The sequence below is a fragment of the Nelumbo lutea genome, chromosome 4, assembly GCF_056320005.1.
Source record: "Nelumbo lutea isolate HS-2025 chromosome 4, American lotus-T2T, whole genome shotgun sequence".
In the NCBI taxonomy this organism is placed as follows: domain Eukaryota; kingdom Viridiplantae; phylum Streptophyta; class Magnoliopsida; order Proteales; family Nelumbonaceae; genus Nelumbo; species Nelumbo lutea.
This window is the reverse complement of record NC_142687.1, coordinates 80,049,976-80,070,230: the sequence shown is the minus strand read 5'-3', so window position 1 is coordinate 80,070,230 and position 20,255 is coordinate 80,049,976. Positions and strand designations below refer to the sequence as shown.

Sequence of the window (20,255 nt, the reverse complement as noted above, 5' to 3'; positions counted from 1 at the left end):
AAATGGTCTATTTCTATCCTCTGGTTCAAGAATTAGAATCGGCTGGAATTGGATTTCATTCCTAAAGGGGAGGCGAGAGTTTTGAGAAATGCCAAAACAACAGGAATGAAAATGAGATTCTGATTCTATCCAACCAAACAATTAAAATCGAAATGCCCATTCCATTCCGATTTTAAATCCAAACCTCTATTCCCGTTAACTAAACATGCCCTTATCTCCTAATTCTTATCTTTTCTCCAATTCTTCTAGCCCACACGTTAAAAAACAGTGATTTCTGCAAGTCTCCCCCCACCTAAACAGGGAAAAAAGGAGCCATTGATTTCAAGTTTCCCATCGCTCAACTCTTTCGAGATAAAGTTAATGGAGTAGATAAGATAATCAGATAAATATGGGCGCTCACAGATTTGGTGGCCCGGACTCGTTTTATGATATTATAATAGCTTATTACATCACTTGTCACGTTATATAGATGCTTTTTTTTTATATTTTTTTTTATTTTTGAAATCACATCAAGTCGTATAATAATCAAATAAGCTCCACAGTCCAACATTTTTTAAGGGTTTTCCATCTCAAATTCATTATTTTGCCTAGCATATTGGAGGCTAATAAACTGTTCCTTGGCATCAATAAACAATATTATAAGGTGCCTAATCATTGATTCAAACACTTTTTAATTATTTTTTGTTTCATATCATTGATTCAACAATTAACATCAAATAAAAAAAAAGAAATTTTATCATTTAACCACTTGAAGTTAGTCAAGTGCACAGAGACATATCCACTTGGCTAATAGTTGTGAAAAGACCATTTGTGGGATGGCATACATAAGAAGTATGACATGGCAACCATTGTAAATCTCATAAGTTGACAAGCGGCAGAAATAACTATAACTTCATATATTGGAAACCCTACACTCACCTGCATGGAGCACACAAATTAACCAGGGCTGATGATACCTACCAGGCCAAGGCCATGGGTCCAAACAATCAGATATTAGGCTAAGAACAGCTATTTTCTAGGAAAGGATCAAAACCAGTAACATTTTTACTTTACGGAATAGATAACAACCTTGTCATTCAAAATCCAAACCAAATAGTTCAGATGAGGTTGTTCATATATATGGCTAGCATCCTGTGTTTCAGTAATTATTTTTGAAGTTCAAATTAGTACACTGTATACGATCTTTGAGTTCATCACAACCTGCACTAATTTCTTCTGTTGGGCATGAAAATGAAAAAAATAATAACGATCAATGTAACTGTTATGAATATAATTAGAATACAAAACATTTCTTTAATAGAAATGATCAACCAATCATCCCCTTTGCATAGTATACCAGTCAAATACATTCAACATAAGGATAAATAAATGTTTAGCCTCAACTATGGCTTTTTTTTTTCTTATTTTACATCCATTTCTTTATGAGAAAAATCGCCAACCAAAGTGAGAAAAAGCTTATGACATCAACTAACAATTTTTTCCTATTATCATGTTTTTAATAATCAATAATACTTTGACTTTGATATTTTTAAGCACCACTGTATTTGGAAGCATTATTAGATCCAGCAATCGAGAACCCCATTCATGTGTAAGATTCTCCAATGATATGATGTAACAAAGATAATATTAGCAGGTTCAAAGCTGAGAGAGTTTCTACTAAAACGGCTATATAATATAATAAATTATCTTGAGTTTACACACTTTGAAGTACTTCAAATCTGTCACAAACTAGTAAGTCCCTTCAACTCATTCTTATAGGATTGATTGCATGATCTTGGGATCTATTTCAGGTAATATGAATAAAATCAGGAAATCATATCTACTCAGGCCAAATTAAAGGGAGCCACACACGTCTGGTCGTTGAAGCAATATGAGATCCTTTGGAAGAAGGGATTTTGGGTGTAAGAACGTCGGAAGACCTGGAGAAGGATATGATAGAACATTCTGTACTTACGTGTTAATTGCAGCAAAATGGTGCAAATAGTTCATCCAATTGAAGCAGGGAATATGTTGCTGAAGAATACACCTGTCATTTCTAACTTCTGGCCACTTAATCAGAATTGGAGTGGAATGAGGAATCATCATACTTCATATATAGCAACATACTGTAATCACTGAAATCACAGATGGCATGAAGACTTGTCACATGCAGGCTGCTTTTTGTCAACCCCAATCATCTGGAAGGTCTCTCTGTTCCAGACTTTTAATCTTGCCTTGTATATTGTAAGTTTCCCACATATTATTCTGAACCCTGCCCATCATGGTTCTTTAATACTTCCAACCAGTCTCTAACATCATTAAAAGATGGGCCACACAGACCTCATTAAACATAATCATAATCCACCCACTATAGTCAGATAAAGCACCCATGTAGTCTGCAAGAAATCAGACCAATCTGCATACAATGTGTGTCTTAGCAAACACTCATGTGAAGTCATTGAATTTCTTTTTGCTCTTGGATTGGCTGGTAATTCCCCTTTCCTAGAAAATGAATCTAATCATATTGAAGTTTCCTCCTACACATGAGGGAATATCAAGAAGGCCCATCTAAGTCCATTGTTACAAGGATTCAATCCCCAGGTTATTACCAAAAAAAAAAAAAAAAAACAAATCCCCAGATCACAACTACAACCAATCAGAGATTTTACATTACTGGCAATCTAAGCTGGTAACTTCATTATCAATTTACTCTTGTTGCAAGACTTTAGTAGTGGAAATATGGGTTCTGGATAAACAATCACATCTGGAAAACAGTGAGACATGGGGGTCTATGACTTACCATTTATATCCACCATTGGATGGGTACTTACCATCTGATGCATCAGTAGGGCCAAAAGGCAGCATTCGAAGAGTATTATAACCATCTGGTTTTACTCGATATAATTGGGCACGACCAATCTCTCAGTTGAGATCCATTCAATGTTGGTCCCAATTCTTCAAGCAATAACCAGTTAGCAAGTGATGAGGGCCCCAGGCGCCATTATGGGCCATGTGTAACAAGAGCAAGAGGTTCCCCTTTCAGTTTTACCGATATACCTTTCAATTAGTGTTTTAAACAAACTTTCATTGTAGTAAGATGGGTATAAGTAGATGCTACCTTTTTTATGAGCAAAAAGGAAGACTGCAACATGAAGACTTCCTGGGAGATCACCCATTCTGATACTATTCTATCCTCACCCAGGCAAATGGAACACATTGTATGATAGTATAAGTACATACAACTAGCATGCTAGTGTTATCATACAGCATGTTCCATCAAGCTTTTCACCATTAGAGATTGTCATCAAACCAAGTTCTCACCATTAAAGGCGTTTACACTGGCATGAAATCAATGCCCATAGAAGGTAGGGTAGAGTGATAATACGAGCAATATCAGGATACAAAAAAAAAAAAAAAAAAGAGTTTCTGGTCCGATCCTATGCTTGGGCCCAAGTCAACGTTCCACATGGGAAGGGTAGATGGTTCTGGTCCAATCCTAAGCTTGGGTACAAGTCCGAGAACCGGCCCAACCCAAAGAAAAGTCCAAGATAGCCCAAGCCCATAGCCATAGCCATAGGAAAAACGCCATGGCCAAACAGACGATTAAAGCACGTAGGAGAGATATGAAACATTCACGTCGGAGGAGGATCCGTAAAAGAGCTTCGAGCTGCAACCTTAGTGAACAGAATCAGTGAAAACGAAATGATCCACAGCAAGACACAGAAGAAGAATCCGATGCGAACCTTTGCCCACGCAAGTTCAGATAACTTCTCTTGTTCTTCGGGCAAATGACAAACATCGTTGATGACGATCCTCACCAAGGCATTCACTATCTTCTTAGACCGAGCATCAACATCCGATGAATTTAAAATCCGAGACAAGGCCTCTTCGAGACAATCCACGCTTATCTCTGCTTCAACGTTCCCCATCTTTATACAGTCAGCAGAAAGGATGAATGCACTGTTCTCCTGTGTATCCTTGCTGGATTCTAGTTTATTGCTGATGGTCTTTGAATTGCTTGTGATATCTGGCGATGAAGGGAAATCAAACGGCGTTTCTGACGATGAAGAGAGATTCAACGAATTAAAAGCTTCGTGTGATACTGACAGGGCTTGATCCAGCGGTAACAGAAAGCTCTGGAATGAAAGAGTACGACAAAACAAAGACAAGAACGTTTGAATCAAATAATGATATACAAGATATTAAAAAAAAAAAAAACTAGGTCTAAAATTGAACCTCCGAGAACTCTGCGGATTGATCTTCAGAGGAAATCTCCGGCACCAACGAGGAATCCGCTGATTCCAATTTCGCAGGAGGTATGTCCTTCGAGACTATCGTGAATGAAGAATTCAAGCATTTTTTGGCGATCTACAAAACGGAAAACAACGAATGGAATGTAGTAGATTCCAAGCAAAACCGTAAAAGAGGAAAATATAGGGGCAATTTTCAGATCTCTGATCTCACCTTATGAGGCTTGTTAACTTGTTGGGAGATGGACTTCATTTGAGCGTCCTTCGATCGACGAGTTGCAGATTCTGCAGATCTCGGTGCCTCCTTCTGCGGAGTCTGGATGGCCTTCATTCTTTTGGCGGGAGATTTGAAGCTTCATTGAGTCTGGGCTGAATGAATATATAGGGTTGAATATCCTCTAAATTTTGAATATGGGCTTGGGCTTTCCCAAATGCTCCCCTTAATAAATAAAAAAAAGGAAAAAAAACACAGAGGAGTTTAGATGGGCTTCCAGCGCACCACTGAGCAGATGTTCCCAATGCACGGTTGGGATGTGCTGTGGGCACTCTATGGGGGCCATTTGAATCCGATTAGAGGAATCAGAGCTTGAAATCCACCACTGAATATGTGAGTTGAAATAGCCTCTTACAAGATAGTTTCCCACAACGTCCCACAGCACATCGCCGCCGTGTATCGTTTGAAGTTCTATCACGTTATTTTTAACCATGAGATCAGCATCTGCGATCATTCGCTAATACTATCATATACATAGAATGCGTGCATACAGTGTATACAGTAGTAGTAGTTGTGTTGGGTGTGGCGCCAACGGCATCTGTAATTCTGCAGTGTGCAGAGTGAGAAGTGTAGTAGGGAATTTTCGACGACTGCGTACATATAAATGAAGTTGGTTGTACGTCCAATAGGCTCAAGCTGAAATCCCTGAATTCTGACACGAAATTTACGTTTCGGAATGCCAATGGAGCAGCAGAAAGAAACAAATGAAGACATTCTCTCTCCGTCGACTCTCGTCACCGAAGAAGACTCAAATGTCAAGGACCTACAGAAATCTGAAGACGAGAAACTGGAGCAGACTCTGCCGAAGTTGTCGATCTGTAGTCCGACGTTCGAAGTAGATACGATCGCTAAAGAAGTATGCTCAATCGAAACCATTTTTCATTGATTCGATTTCTCTTCCGCCTTGCAGTCTTTAAATTCAAGAACGTCTCTCTCTCTCTCTCTCTCTCTCTCTCTCTCTCTCTCTCTCTCTCTCTCTCTTGTTATCTCTTGATTCTGTTGCAGATCATTTCAAATGGCTCAACTGTGATCGAAGAAGGAGACTGCACGAAGATAGCCGTCAATTCGAAGGATTCATCACCGGAAACGAATATTGAGGACGAGGCCGAGGATGAAATTTCTTCCAAGGTACGTTTAAAACCCTATTTTCTTGAAGTCCTTTTCTTTCCTGTGTTCTTTCTTCAATCTAATCATCTCTTTTTTATATGTGCAGCCCGCTGCAGAGAGACTTAATTTGAATCACTGTAACCAGGGTTCGAACGAAGAAGCTAGACGGCAAGGAATGGAGGAGGATCGCAATCAAACGGAAGACTACGAAACACCGTGCCAAGAAACCTTCATGATCTGTTTCCACCTCTTCAAGTTTGGGGCTTACACAAGCCTGCTCGTGTTTTTCACGTTCTGCATTCTTTGGGTCATCAACAAAGAGTAGAAAACTATAAATGCTTTTTCTCTCAGATCTACTTGATGTTCCCTGTAAAAGATGATCCGCCTCGACATCTGTTAAGAAACCTCTTTAACAGCATAAGTCACAGAAAGAACGGATTTGAGATTCGCCCCTAGCCCTAAACCACTAAAGCTTAACCATGCATTATCGAATGTTCTACTCAATTCTCGATTAACGAGTTGCTATGGATGATCATCTTTCGTTTAAATTTGGTTCTCTGCAGGTTTACTGATTTTGAGCTTAAGTTTATTTTTTGAAAGCTGAAACCTGAAATAGCAAGAAGTGGTGCCCCTTCTACGAAATGCTATCAAGTAAGAGTAAGAATAACAAGACTATATGAGTAGCTTTGATGAATCCTGCATCTTCCTTTGGAAATTCAAGGCACGATTTCTCCCGCCTCTTCTCCTGTCTATTCATTGCTGTTCGTTCTCCGGTAGAACAGCTCCGGATATCAGCATAGTCCATGACTGCTGCCCAATAAAAAATACGAGATCACGCCAGTAAAACATGGTCGCAGCACTCTCTTGCGAGTTGTGACCACAATGAAACAGGGACGGGTCAGCGATGGAAATAAATTTACAACACTGACCTGCTTGTGATTGCTGTGTGCATTTTAATGAGTAACGATCAATTATCAACGCACACTCCCAACAACGTCCCAAGTAGGAATTGCAGCCGCACGAACAGGGAGATGTTTTCAATGTGCGGCTGCAGTGCTTGCTGGGACAGTATTGGAGTCGGATCACCTGACAAAAAAACACGTTCCAACCCTCTGTTAACATGATCTCACGCCGCAAATCTCATATATAGCGAGTCCCACTTGGCCACTTTTATGAGTTTATGATGAGATGTGTGGTGTTAGATCAAGTTGGTAGAGGATAGGAACGGTATTTATATTTGTTGGGGTATTTGTTGGCAGAAGATTTCAACTCAGATCACTTTCCAATAAAATGCGTTCCAACAGCCTACCAATATCCAACACTCAACATTTCATACATGGTGGGTCCTACTTTTATGGTGGACCCTAATTTTATAGCGGAATGTGCGGTGTCGAATCAAGTTGGTAGGGTGTTGGAATTGTTTTGTTGGCAGGTGATCCCATTTCGTATTGGAGTGTTGGGATGTTTGGTGTTGGGGAAATCAGCTTCAGAGCTCACAAGGTCGTGCTCACATCATTTTTACAGTCCTTTGTAGCTTTGCATAGAGAATATCTTCCCACGAAAAAAAACATGCAAGTATGGAGATATTTTTAATGCACGGTGATGAGGGTGATTTGGCCCAACCTAATAAATAAAGGACACATGAACATGACCTACCAGCTAGACTATGAATCATTGTTTACTGCCATCTTAGCACCACCTACCACCTCGGTGGGCCAAGCCACCTCGGGTGTCTCAAGCAACTTGGCAATATGGCTGAGGTTCGAATAGCTTGGGATTGCCTAGCTCACTAAGGTGATACGTATCAAACTTCTAGAAGCATGTCATCTGTCTTCGATCTGAGGAGGAAGACCTCGACTCTGAGGAGGAGTGCGAAGATAGCATCGATGGGGGAATCGTTGAAAAGCCGAGCAGCCCGGGTACTGTCATTGGAGAAGCCATGGAGACCGGTGTGGTTGGCGTCATTGAAGATGCTGTGAAGGACGAGCCAAAGAATTCTCCTAAAGATGTTGAAGGCGGAGACGAAGAGCCCCGAAGTGAGAACTGAATCTTGCCTCTTTTCTTGGACCCCCCCATGTACATACAACATATACCGAGCCTCCGAGCTTTGTTCAGTAGATTTTCTTTTCTTCTCTCCTTTTTCCTCTTCTTTTTTATACTTGTACTAGAATTAGTTTTACAAAGTAATGAAATGTCAATGTTTTGCCACTTTGTGTGCAATAACATATAATTGAAAAATTTTCTAAGTATAGATACCCAAGGTGCCAAGTTGACGAACTAGGCACAATTAGGAATAACCTGAAGTCAATGTAAGCCGATGTGAGCAGGCACTATAGTGTATGTGTCAAACTTGCCTGCGCATCGATGAGGCGTAAGTTGGATTTGTTTGCTACCCATGCTTAGAAGCAACTGGGTCTTATTTTAGTGTCGATGTCATTTATTAGCTCGGCACCGTGGCCCTTAGGTGTTGGGAGCGACTCGTAGTCCACTCTCCATTGTACAATCTGACTAGCTCGTTGGTCTTCTAGACTTAGAGAAATTTTGCAGATGTTTTACTCCCGAGCTAATAAGTAATAATTTCTCAAATTGCCAACATTCCAAGCACAGGGCACTTGCTTCCCTTCCAACGTCTCGAGCTTGTAAGTGCCTTCGTCAAAAACCTGTCTTACCCTATACAGACCCTCCCAGTTTGGTCCAATCTTACCTACGCCGGGATCAGGTACCATCACCTTCCAAAGTACAAGTTCACCAACATAGAATTGACATCTCTGAACTCGAATTTTGTAGTACCGAACTACTCACTGCTGATAGGCCGCAATCCGGATATAGGCTAGGTCATGTACTTCACCAACGGAAGCTAACGAAAGGGGGTCTTTATCTCATGGTCATAATACAGGAGGGTCTTTTTCACAAAACAAAGTACAAGGGGTCTTTATCACAGACTCCATAGTACAGGTGGTATTTGTGATTTACCCTTATTTTTTTATGGATGATGAGGTTGTTGAGGAGACAGGAGACGGGGGTAACTCAACCCCAAACATTAATTTGTCCACCCATGATAGCATTGCAAACCAACCAATCTATAGCTTGATTTGCCTAACTCCATAGACAGATGCGAGCTAACACATCTATAGTCTTCAGTGATGTTCAATAGCTTCCATGGTGTAGCGATAGATCTCTTCAAAAATTCAATGACAAGCTTCAAATCCCCTTCGATAATGACAAAGGAATCCCTAAAATTGAGAGCCATATTTTGAGCTTCTCAAGATGCAGCTACCCAAGATTTAGCCACGTTGATAGTAGTAAACTCAATCTTGTATGCTTTAAGAACACGAATGACTCCAAGGTGATCCCTAGCAATATACGCAATAACACACCAAACCATCAGCATTATTAAACGCATCAAAATTAACCTTAATAAACCCCAAATTTGGGCCCCTCCAAACAATAGCATTCCAACACTTGGGGGAATCAGAATTTCCCTCCATCTTTATACAATTCACAATCTCTAGGAAGTAATTCAAAGCTCTCCCAAGCAAGATAGGGACTAAGCAGAGAGGTGGTTAGATGCTATCTCATTTCTATTATTCATAAAATCCATAAGGCAAGGAGTGCATATGCAGATATATAAAGTGCAAAACCTTATATTTTGTACTGAAACACAGTTATTTGAGATGTGGGTCCACCAATCCATCATGCATGGACACATCCTCATCCCCACGCCCAAATATATTAGGCTCAACCGCCATCCAAATCTGCTTTGCATATGAACGGTTTGGGTGGATGGAATTGGAATTGGAATGGGCTATTCCAATTCCAACTGTTTGGGTGGATGGAATTGGAATTCAATTTCTATTTCTACTGGAATGGTATTCCCCCATTTGAGGGAATGACGGGCATTCTTTGTCCCTCTCTTGGGAATGAAATCTCATTCCTGCTGATTTCAATTCTCATTCACATTCCTGTCTAAACCAAACAGGCTATGGAAATGGATCATTTCGGTTCTGATTCCAAAAGATTTCGATTTTGATTCTGATTCTGATTCCAATTCCAATTGTAAACATTATGGACCCTTCTTATGCCTCAGTTTGGAAGGAGTACAAATACAAATATGTAGAGTGCAAACCCTGTATTTTGTATTATTTTGTATGTGTTTACACTGTACATATTTATATTTGTACTCTTTCTAAACTGAGCTTATAGGAAAGATTCGCCCATCAGTGGGTTGAGCTTCGACCCAACCTGTTAACATACCAACCCACCATTGACCCATTTACACAATTAAATGGGTTGGGTTCAACCCAACCCCACTTTGACCCAAACCAACTCGCCCAACCCATTAATCCTATACATACATACATAAACTACATCAAATTATAACATAAATTGCAAAAAATACAAAATTATAAAAACATAAAAAATGAAAAAAAAAAACAAAAAAAAAGTACAAGATACATAACAATAAAAATTATAAACAAATATAGAAATGAAAAATTACAAAATTACAAAGGGCCTTTTATAAAAATATTAATAAAGTTTGATGAATTGAGAAAATCAGATGCATGTGTTTTCAAAAATATTGCAAAAACAGGGAACAAGACAGAAAATTATCCTTTTTGGACCAAATTATCCTTTCCTAAACATCCACAACAATTCGGATGATGCTATGGAGAATAATAAAGTGGGTGACCATGCAAAGAACGTTGTAAACAACTCGAACACAATCAGCACTGTCACCGGTATTGATCAAAAGGGGTAAAAGAAAGGGCTTCCTGCTAAAAAGCATCATAGGAAGAAATTGAATGACAGGCTCTACATGCTTAGGTCAGTTGTTCCAAAGGCAAGATGGATAGAGCCTCAATCCTTGGTGGTGCAATGCAATAGAGTACTTGAAGGAGCTTCTGCAAAGGATCAATGACCTCCACAACGAACTAGAGCCAACACCTCCCAGTTATTCACTGCCAACACCTCCCGGCAGCTATCTCCGCCCAAGGGCAGCAATCGGGTTGTCAGAAATTGTGAATTAGAGCTAAAATCGAAAGTATCCATCCCTGCGAACTCGACCTGTTCAACCTATTCAAAAATAGGTAGAATGACTATTCAACACATTCTATGAAATATATCTGATTTTGTCAATTCATTAAACTTTTCTTTGTAAAAAGCCCAATTATATAATAATATAGCAAAAATTTCAATCAAAAAAGAAAGTGAAAAAAAGTAGCAAAATTGCAAGAGGCAAATGACATGAGTAAAAAGGAAAAGCTATTAAAACATTAAGGTTGCATTTGACATTCCTTATTTTAAGGACTTAATTTTTATAGTTAAAAACTCAATGTTCATAGGAGTATTTTAACAGTAAAAAGCAAATGAATCCTTGAAATAAAGAATGCCAAATGCAACCTAAAATTTTTCTAAATTTTATAAAACCATCTAGTGATTTTAACCAGTTTTTGTTTAATAAGACCTAATTTTCTCGATCACCTATGAATAGTAACAAAACGGAGAAAACCCCTAATAATCAGAAAACATGAAATCTCTTCAACTAGTCAAAGAAAAAATTACTTGTCACTTCAGAGTGTGTTATGTTGGTTGAAACCATAGCCAATGTGCGATTTTGGTTAAAAACCAACGATGAGGTTGAGACGGCGACTATGTCTTCAATGTTCTGAGGATTTTCTTCCTATACTCTTCTTCAAGGTTTTTAAAATCGAACCGGACAATGAATTAGTCAGGGATCCAGTTCCTGGGTTGAATGGTCCAATCATTTGAATCGAATGGATATTCGTTCTAAGAAAAAATTAAAAAAAATAAAAAACAGCCAAAATCATTAGATGGTTTGAACGGTTCACCCACCTGGGTCAGCGGTTTGCTGACCAAATCAACAGTTTTTGACAAAATAAGGTTTTGGGGTAAAGTGGAATCAGTCACCTGACCTATTCCTGATTTTTTCAGTCCGACCGTCCAGTCCAATCCGGTTTTGAAAACCATGCTCTTCTATTTCAAACCAAGTTATCTAATAAGTCTTGAGTTTCTGAAGGTATTTTTCTCCAATTAGCATCTCTAGGTGAATTCCAATGACACTGAATTACATGTCATTCCAAGGTAAGAGAGTTCAGTTGTCATATTAGGGATGAGATCGGCTTCCATCAGGGCAAATTTGTGCCCATACCGTTCTAACAATCTTTTGCAACCTTTCATTGAGAATATCTTCCCATGAAATAAAGCACACAAGTACAGAGATATTCTCAATGCAAGGTAGTAAAAACTGTTCGAATGAGCTTTGCCCTGATTGAAGACAAACTCATTAGGGACTTATGGGTTATCTACTTGCGACCCAGTGATATCTGAGTATCGAGAAGATGGTATCTACTTGACATGGAAATATCTCTATGTGATGGTCTCCACTGGGAAAAGCGGAACACAACCAATCCTTTAGGGTCTCCAATGGGAAAAGCGGAGTGAAAGTATTCTACCTTCTCAGAGGAATTTCAACAAATTGGATGGTTTTCGATACAGGAAATTAATTAGGGTTTAAAATGAAGGTGTATTTCTTTCAATCAAATGGGCCAAAATGTGAGATAGATTAGGGCAGTTTATTCGTCTTGTTGCTTGGTATTTGATCTCCACTGAAATAAAAATAAAAAATAAAAAAGAAAAGAAAATTATTTCTTTCTTGAAAGTGACGAACCAAAGAGAAAGAGAGAAAAGAGGAAAATTTTTTGAAATATCAAAAAGTTCATGGGTTATCTGGCAACCGTAATCTAACCTAGTTCAACTTCAATCAGGGCAAAGTCCGTTTAAGAGCAGCCCTTTCCTGCCTTGCGTTGAGAATATCTCCATACTTATGTGTTTTAACCCACCCAACCCATTAAATGTGAATTGGGATCTTCCTCTCACAAAGCGTATCTCACACCAACCTCACAAGCACATTCTATCATGCATTGAGAATATTTTCTATGAATAATCTATACTACTTTAAATAGCACAAATGGCCTCAAGAATATTTCTGAAATTTTCTAAGGACAAAATTCACCCCTCTATATTTAAATTTATTGTAAAAAATGAGGGCAAATAGGGTAATTGGTTCTTGATATTAAATGAGTTGAAAATAGGTAATTTAAAGATATTCAATTCTCTCTCATTAAATCCAACATTTAAGTTATTATCTTGCATTCATGTTTATTGAATTATATATTTTAAGTCATTTTTGTTTTTTTTTTATCATTAAGTTCTATTAATTAAATCCATACTTAATAAATTAATAATTTCAATAACATAAAAGCTTTTGCTTTTAAAACCTACCTAGCAAAAATAGTGTTTTCATCTAGGTGGTGGTAAGAAATTAAATCATTTTGGGTCAAAAGGGTTAATCCATGTTGCCATGATTAAATAATAAAATTAAAAAATAGATAGAATAAAAAAATAAAATAAAATAATTGGGAACATTTTTGACATGCATATTAAACAATAATAAGCATGATAAATAAGAAATGGTTTTATTAATGATGGAAATGGAATGTAAAATTTAAAACCAATTGGAAATAAAAATATTTTCTTATTGTCTCTCTCATTAAATCCTATATATAAGATATATTTTTCTCATCATTAAATTCTTGTAATTAATTCCACAATATTAACTGTAATAGTATTAAAATAAATATTTTGAAAAGTAATTTGAAAAAAAACCATTTTCTTGCCCACTGGGCAAGCAATTCAACCATTTGGGTTTAAATGGATTAATAAATAATGTCATAATTAAATAATAAAAATTTAAAACAAATATTTATGAAATGTAAGAAGTATTTTTATTAATGGTGAAAATAGAATGACAATTTCAAAATATACCTAGAAATTAAATGATGTCATAGTTAAATAATAAAATTTTTAATAATAGAAAATACAAAAAATTACAAAAATAAAAAAATAAAGAAAATTTTGGGCACATATCTAATGTTATATATTTATAAAAAATAAAATATCAGGAACATCTCCAATATTGTGCATTTATTATATTAAACAAAAATAAGTTTTATACATAAGAAATAATTTTATCAATGATGGAAATGTAATACAAAATTTAATGCCAGACTAGAAATCAAGCAATTTTTATTTTTTAATGGTGGGTTAGTGGTTTGAGTCAAATGATACCATAGACAAACAAAAATTAAGTGTGATAAGTAAAAATATTTTATATAATGTAAATGAAATAAATAATTTAAAGGAAAAATTATAGTCAAAGTCGATTATAAATTTAAAATTAGGTTGCAGGTTGGTCCAGAAACCAACAGAACTCTAACAACCGGCTCTAAATTTCAAATTATAAAATCTCCACCATGTCTTCGAAGGTTTATGTGGTTGTTGCCAACATGAGACTCTTAGTCCATGTTGGACACATCAAAAAACCTATATCGAAAAAAGGTTTTTAGTTTCTCTCCCACTCCCTCTGTCTCTCGATCTCCCTCCCTTCTCTCTCTCTCATAATCATTTCTCGATCTCACGCTCCCTCTATCTCTCCCACTCTTTCAGTTTCGGTCTGTAGTCAAATCAAAACCTCTCTCTCTCTCTATTGTTCTCCCATAATTTTTCTCATTCTTCTCCCTCACTCTCCCTCTCAATCAATATCTCATTCTCTCTCGAATTTTATCATTCTCCAGTTGGTGCAACTTTCATAACCAAGAGTTCATTGTGATTTTTTATCAAATTAGTGTAATATTTTTTTAACCATACTAAGTTGGTCTCATATTATTTTATACGACCTGATTAATACCATATAAGTGTGTAAGAAAAAAAATAAAAAAAAAATGAGAGAGGAAGCAAGAGAGAAACTAAGGGAGAACGATAGAAATTAAGGGAGAGGAGAAACCGACCGAGAAAGAAAATGAGAGAGATTGAGGGAGAACAATAAGTAGAGTGAGTGAGAAAAATTGATATAGAGAACGTAAATAAAGAAACCAAAAGCCATTTTTATTTATTTTCAAATCATATAATCATTGAGAAAAAGATGACTATGAGTGAGAGAGCGTGAGGGAAATTGAGAGAGAGAAAGAAACTAAAACCCTTTTTTTTTTCAATCGCCCAACATTAAAGGGAAATTCAGTATAAGCTTTTGGTTGTGCCCAACATGGATTAAGAGTCCCATTGTTGGCAACAACGACATAAGCGTCCGATGACATGGCAAGAGTTATTATGATTTAAAATGTAGAGCCGGTGTTGGTTTATGGACCAACTTGTAGCCTAATTTTAAATGTACAACTGGCTCTAACTATAATTTTCTCTAATTTAAAGTTAATCTAAAAGCAATGTTATTTTCTTATTTAGATGGTGGGTCAATGATCCAACTTTTCAAAGAAACCCATAATGTCATAATTGAATAATAAATATTTAAAATTCAAATAATTAATATGTAATTTTCTCACGTACAACATATGTGCTTAGTTACTAGTAATGCAAAAGTATGGAAGATATTCTCAATAGATGGTGAGATGTGCCTATAAAGATTGGTGTGAGAATCGCTATGTGAGGAACAGATCCGGGCTCATTAAATGTCCTGTAATTGAATTATCCAACCTGCTAATTAATGGATGGGTTGGGCCGGTTAATGAGTTGGGTTGAAGAATTGTCACCCTTACCCTTTATCCAACACAATTGAACCCATTTAAATCAACTAATTAAACTGAATTTTCAAAAAAAAAAAATCAATTAAACGGATAATAACTAAATCCATTTCCAACCTACAGCGTGAAACATATGGATGGACATGGCCAGCAAACCTATTATTTTCATCCTTAGCCAATAGGCAATAGGTCACCCTCACTGGGCAAAAGCCAAGGCCCCGTGACGTGAGAGGGAGCTTTGTGACCTCACCGATACACAATTTATTAGTTCACAACATGACACCATTCAGGAGTAATATTTGGATCTCTGCATTCATGACTTACGAAATTCAGGATCCAACGGTGACCAGCTGGTGACCACCAATCACCATGCTCTCTTGGAGACCAGCTTAGAATTTCTCTTCCATAAATGTTAAGGTCATCCTGCAATCAGCAAGAAAGAGATTCTCCAGACAAATCCCTGGACCTAGTGAAGAAAATTCTTATTTCCTTTAATCATATACTGGTTGAATTTTTAGCTTTGTCCAAGAGCACTCATTAATGAGCACAAACATAAACAAATTTTTAGTAAAGAAAGAAAACCAGCACTATCAGCTTTGGCAATTTTCATAATTAACCCTAACCAATAATTTCTCAGTGGCTATATCGCAGGGCATAGGGATAAGTGGGTGGTGGTTCCCCACTCCTTTGTGTGGTTTCTGTTCCTACAGGCTACAGTTTGCTGATGCTAACCCAGATTAATTAGCAGAGCAAGAAACCTCTATAAATGGTCCTCATTAACACTCTTCAAATTTGATTTGATCTGATACAACCAAAGAAAGGAGATTCAGGTAAGTCCATAATTAAAACTTGTTTAGTTGATCACCCAGTTTATGGTTGCATGCAGTAGTAGCTATTTAGAACAAGGGGTCTTTAATTAGAATTTTTTTCGCTGCATTTGTTTGTGGTGTAAATCAAGATTGATGTACATTTCACTTTCGATTCAGATTTATCGACATTTGGATGGAGTGAAATTTTATATAAAACTCCATTTATAGTAAAGTTTTACATCCATAATCATGTTTTTCAAAGCTCAACAATTCAGAAATTTTAAACCATCGGTGTGGAACTCCATGGCACCTCAAACAAACGCAGCCTTTAGCGAGAACTGAAGCATTTCTGATTAATTTGATGTAACTATTGGAACATGCAAGTTACAGCTAAATGATGAAGACCTTACTCATACTTGTCATTACTGTGGGGTGGATGTACTTGGCAACTCAACCAGCTGATGCAAACAAATTAGAGGTCACTTCATCAAAGCATACTGTGGCGGAGCACAAGAATAACAGCTACCAGCTCCCACCGGATAACCCCAAATACGTAGTAAATCTGGGACGTAAGGTACAGTTGGGAAGAACTGGTGCCAACAATCTCACAGCAAAGACTAGGGATCCTGGGATTGGTCATGCAGCAGAAGATTTCAATAACGAAGCAATCAAGGTGGACAATGGCATAGATGATGATGATGACAACGAGAGCTTTGGAAGACATGGCCATCCTTCAGGATCATCTACTAACACCCACCATGTGTATCCAGATTATAAGCAACCTCCCCATTGATGAGCCTGTTAGATAAGTGAAGTTGCTGTAAATAGAGTTTGGCGTGATGATAACGTGGAGCTAGCATGTTAGCAGCCATGGACATGGCTCATGCATGTTGACTCCAAACAGATATAATAAGTATTAGGTTACGTTAAGTATATGACATTATCTGATATGGATAGATCTGTACTTCTCCACATTTCACACAGCCTGAGCTTCACGCGACAGGGCGTTTAAGCTTTTCGGGTGAATGGTTCTTTGAGAGTAGTACCTGTTGTACGTCTTTGTGTGTTTCCTTTACTGTAAATATCCTGAAATAAGATGCATCTGTGGTTATATCTCAAATATATGTATATCACTGCTCAATTATTATATACTTATCTTTTCTCATCTTTGGTTTTTCTTTTTTTAGTCCCTCATGAAGAGCTGCTTCATGATGGGTGAAACTATATATATTTATCTTGTATTATACCACATCCACCTGAGAAGCATGACTATATGATTCGATTGATTAAACACTATTTGCAATTTGCATCATAGATTCCTGCACCAAGCAAGCATTTTTTAATTACTTTTTCAGATTAACTTGGAAATTCCGCTTTCAATGAATTATATGAACCCATTGATCGAACACCAGCCCATGACTCGTGTGATTAATCTGGAAATCTGAGTTTTTTATCACTCAAATTAAAAAGGCTTTCCCCCTGCTCTGTTTGGAAGCAGCAGTTAACTGCTACTGGGCCTGCCATTTAAGTGTTAGACAGTTTTTGTATGCCCTTAGCTTCAATCCAATTTGATGTACTTTTGACATTTAGTGTAAATAAATAAAGTGCATGCTTGATTCATGTTGTTTGGTATATTTCTGTGTAAGACCCTAAAACTAGACACTTATAGAGACTCGTGTTAGTTTTAAATGTTCACAGTCATTGGATAAGTCTGGGGAGATTTATCCTGTCAAGGCTGATACTGGTGTGCCACGAAGTGTTGGGATGGCTTGTCTCGGCCACCAGGGTAAGACCCAAGGCACATGCAGTATGGGATTACTTGAATCCTTGAACCGGACCAGATTTCCAGTATTGCCCTGGACCTTTGAAACAGATGGGCAAAACTGAAAAGTTACACCTGACCCCTAGACTCGATTATGACACTTCACTAGGTGTCGGATCGGGTTATCTTTGATATGTCAATCAGTGAGATCTTTAGCGGAGGTCAAAACCTGGGCATGTTGGGGCAGTATGAGAATTCATCTGAGTGAGTGATCATAGTGACAGGATTAGCCCCTTTGTCGGACAATGGTAATGATCGAGAATGCACTCTCTCTGATGGAAACCAAACTGTCGGCAGTTGATTTCAATCATTGGAATTTTGTTTTGCAAAATTAATATATATATGTATATGTACGATTTCAAAAAGTTTGCAAATGGTTTTAATTCCCGGGATCCATGTGAGCAGAGAGTGCGGCATTGTTCCTTGCAGCCAAGGGAGAGGTCCTCTCTTGTCGAGCACTACTTGATCATTAAGGGCTGAGAGGTTAAGTGTAAGACCATTTAGGATAATACATGATGGGCTAATCTTGCACCTGCCCACAGTCCCTAGGTTTTATAAGATGGCTTGGCCCAGGGACCACTTAATGAAAGTGTTGGGCCCATAGGGTCCATGTGATGGGCTCAAGGGGTCACTAAGCTTTTCAGTGAATTCGGTTAGGCCTTGTAATAAAGGTTGGGCCGAACCCATGTGGCTGGTGTGTAGATCAATGCTTGGGTCCCACGCCATACAAAGAAGTCCAATTGGGTAGCAGATTGGGAACTAGTTAAACACTGAACACTTAATGGGCCAAAAGCCCATTACAAGCTAGGCTGATATGATCACCCATCTATGGGGCGAATCTGAGATTAATGTTAGTAAAGGATTGGGCATTTGACCTTATCCACTCTGAGAGACCAAATTTAAATCAGATTTGAATCTGGTAACCTCCTGATAAGATCAAGAGTAAACTAACTTAATCTGTAGATAGGATTAAGATAATCCCCTATCCAAATATTGATTTGGATTGGGATAACTCCTAATTATGATGTTTTCTTAATCAAGAAGAATGGAGGAGAAACCCAGAGAGAAATATCAGATTTCGAACCAAGGGTTTTTGAGTAAGGAAGAAAGCTTTCTGCATATAGAGATTAGATCTCACAAAACTCCAGAGAGAAGAAAAGTTGTTCAGTCATCTTCGTCCCAGGAGTTCTCCTCTAGCTGCCGCCATTCCCTCTTGCAAGATTCGATCTTTGTAGAAGAAAGAAGTCAAGAAATCAGTTCTTGACATCCATCTTGTAGAAAAGACTGAAAAGGATTCGGTGTTCAAAGTTTCCAGTGGGTTCTTGCGAAGGATCCAGTGTATAGGACACACCCTGCTAGTTCCGTTCCACCCACAGTTGTATCATCTTCAGCAGAAGCGGATCTTGGTGTCTTCTTTGGGCGTGAACACCAACTTTGGGAGATATTGTTTCTCCGGATCAGGTATAATCCTCCATTTTTCCTTTTGGTTCAGATTTGGTTCGATTATGGTTCAAATAGAATCCTTGAATATTGTATTCTAAATTTAGGGAATATGATTCCCAGTTGGGAGATGGCAGAAAAATTTTTGAAATTCGCCCACCTATTCCGCACCCTTCATGGCATCCATTAGATGGATCCTACCATTCTTTCATTAAGTTCTCTCTCATGGAGGATTATTTGGAAGTTTTGGATTCGATGGTGCATGTGGGCAGTGATGTGATGAAGAGAATTAAACCATGCAGGCCAACTCTGCCAGCAAATTCCTGCTCTTGAACAAGAATCTTGTTTCTGGTTCCTGGTGTTTGGCAATCTGTTCCTTAACTAATACATATCTTATAATATCTATATTTTACTTATTATGTATTCTCCTCTATTCAGTTTAATGGGTTGCATCAGATTCGATCTGTATTCTCCTTCTCTGCGAAGTTTTACTAGAGCTTTTGACAAATCCTTCACATCCATTCTAATTCTCTGAGTCTGAGTCATCCATCCCAATCTCAAAGTTCTTATACCACAAACAATTTTTATTATTCGTCTCTCTTGCAACATTCCATACAAAAACCCCTGCTTATCATCACACCATCGATGCTATCTATAGCATTTAAAATCTAAACATATCAACGAAAGGGGAAAACTACCTTTTCTTATCATGAAACTGATTCATCTCGGTTACAGGATAATATGAAACAAATAACCATGAAGGTAATAAGATCAACGAAAGGGGAAAACTACCTCTGCTTATCATCAAACTGATTCATCTCAGCTATAGTGTAGTGTTCAGTGGAATCCAGAGCAAGGAATGCAGTTCAGATATAGAGAAAGGGTAAAATAACCCCCAGAAGTATCACCGTCGACAAAACAGAACGGTAAGAAAATTGACGCGTTGGTCCTTTCACCTTC

General features: G+C 37.7%; 2 protein-coding genes and 1 long non-coding RNA gene across 3 annotated transcripts; 2 read left to right on the top strand and 1 right to left on the bottom strand.

The window, feature by feature from the left end:
- Nucleotides 1-3,299: 3,299 nt before the first annotated feature.
- LOC148861256 (uncharacterized) lies at nucleotides 3,300-4,577 on the bottom strand. Its single transcript, XM_088982021.1, has 3 exons — nucleotides 4,444-4,577; nucleotides 4,216-4,347; nucleotides 3,300-4,115 (listed from the first exon to the last, which is right to left on the bottom strand). Exons 1-3 carry the CDS (start codon nucleotides 4,558-4,560, stop codon nucleotides 3,612-3,614), a joined length of 753 nt encoding a protein of 250 aa, XP_088838147.1. The 5' UTR covers nucleotides 4,561-4,577; the 3' UTR covers nucleotides 3,300-3,611.
- Nucleotides 4,578-5,131: 554 nt separating this feature from the next.
- Nucleotides 5,132-6,179, top strand: LOC148861255 (uncharacterized). Its single transcript, XM_088982664.1, has 3 exons — nucleotides 5,132-5,359; nucleotides 5,509-5,631; nucleotides 5,717-6,179. The coding sequence occupies exons 1-3, from the start codon at nucleotides 5,180-5,182 to the stop codon at nucleotides 5,933-5,935; spliced, it is 522 nt and encodes a 173-aa protein (XP_088838790.1). The 5' UTR covers nucleotides 5,132-5,179; the 3' UTR covers nucleotides 5,936-6,179.
- A 9,745-nt stretch (nucleotides 6,180-15,924) lies between these two features.
- Nucleotides 15,925-17,182, top strand: LOC148861254 (uncharacterized). The gene is made up of 2 exons (XR_016113205.1): nucleotides 15,925-16,054; nucleotides 16,424-17,182. It is a non-coding gene; the product is annotated as an uncharacterized LOC148861254 (long non-coding RNA).
- Nucleotides 17,183-20,255: the final 3,073 nt, after the last annotated feature.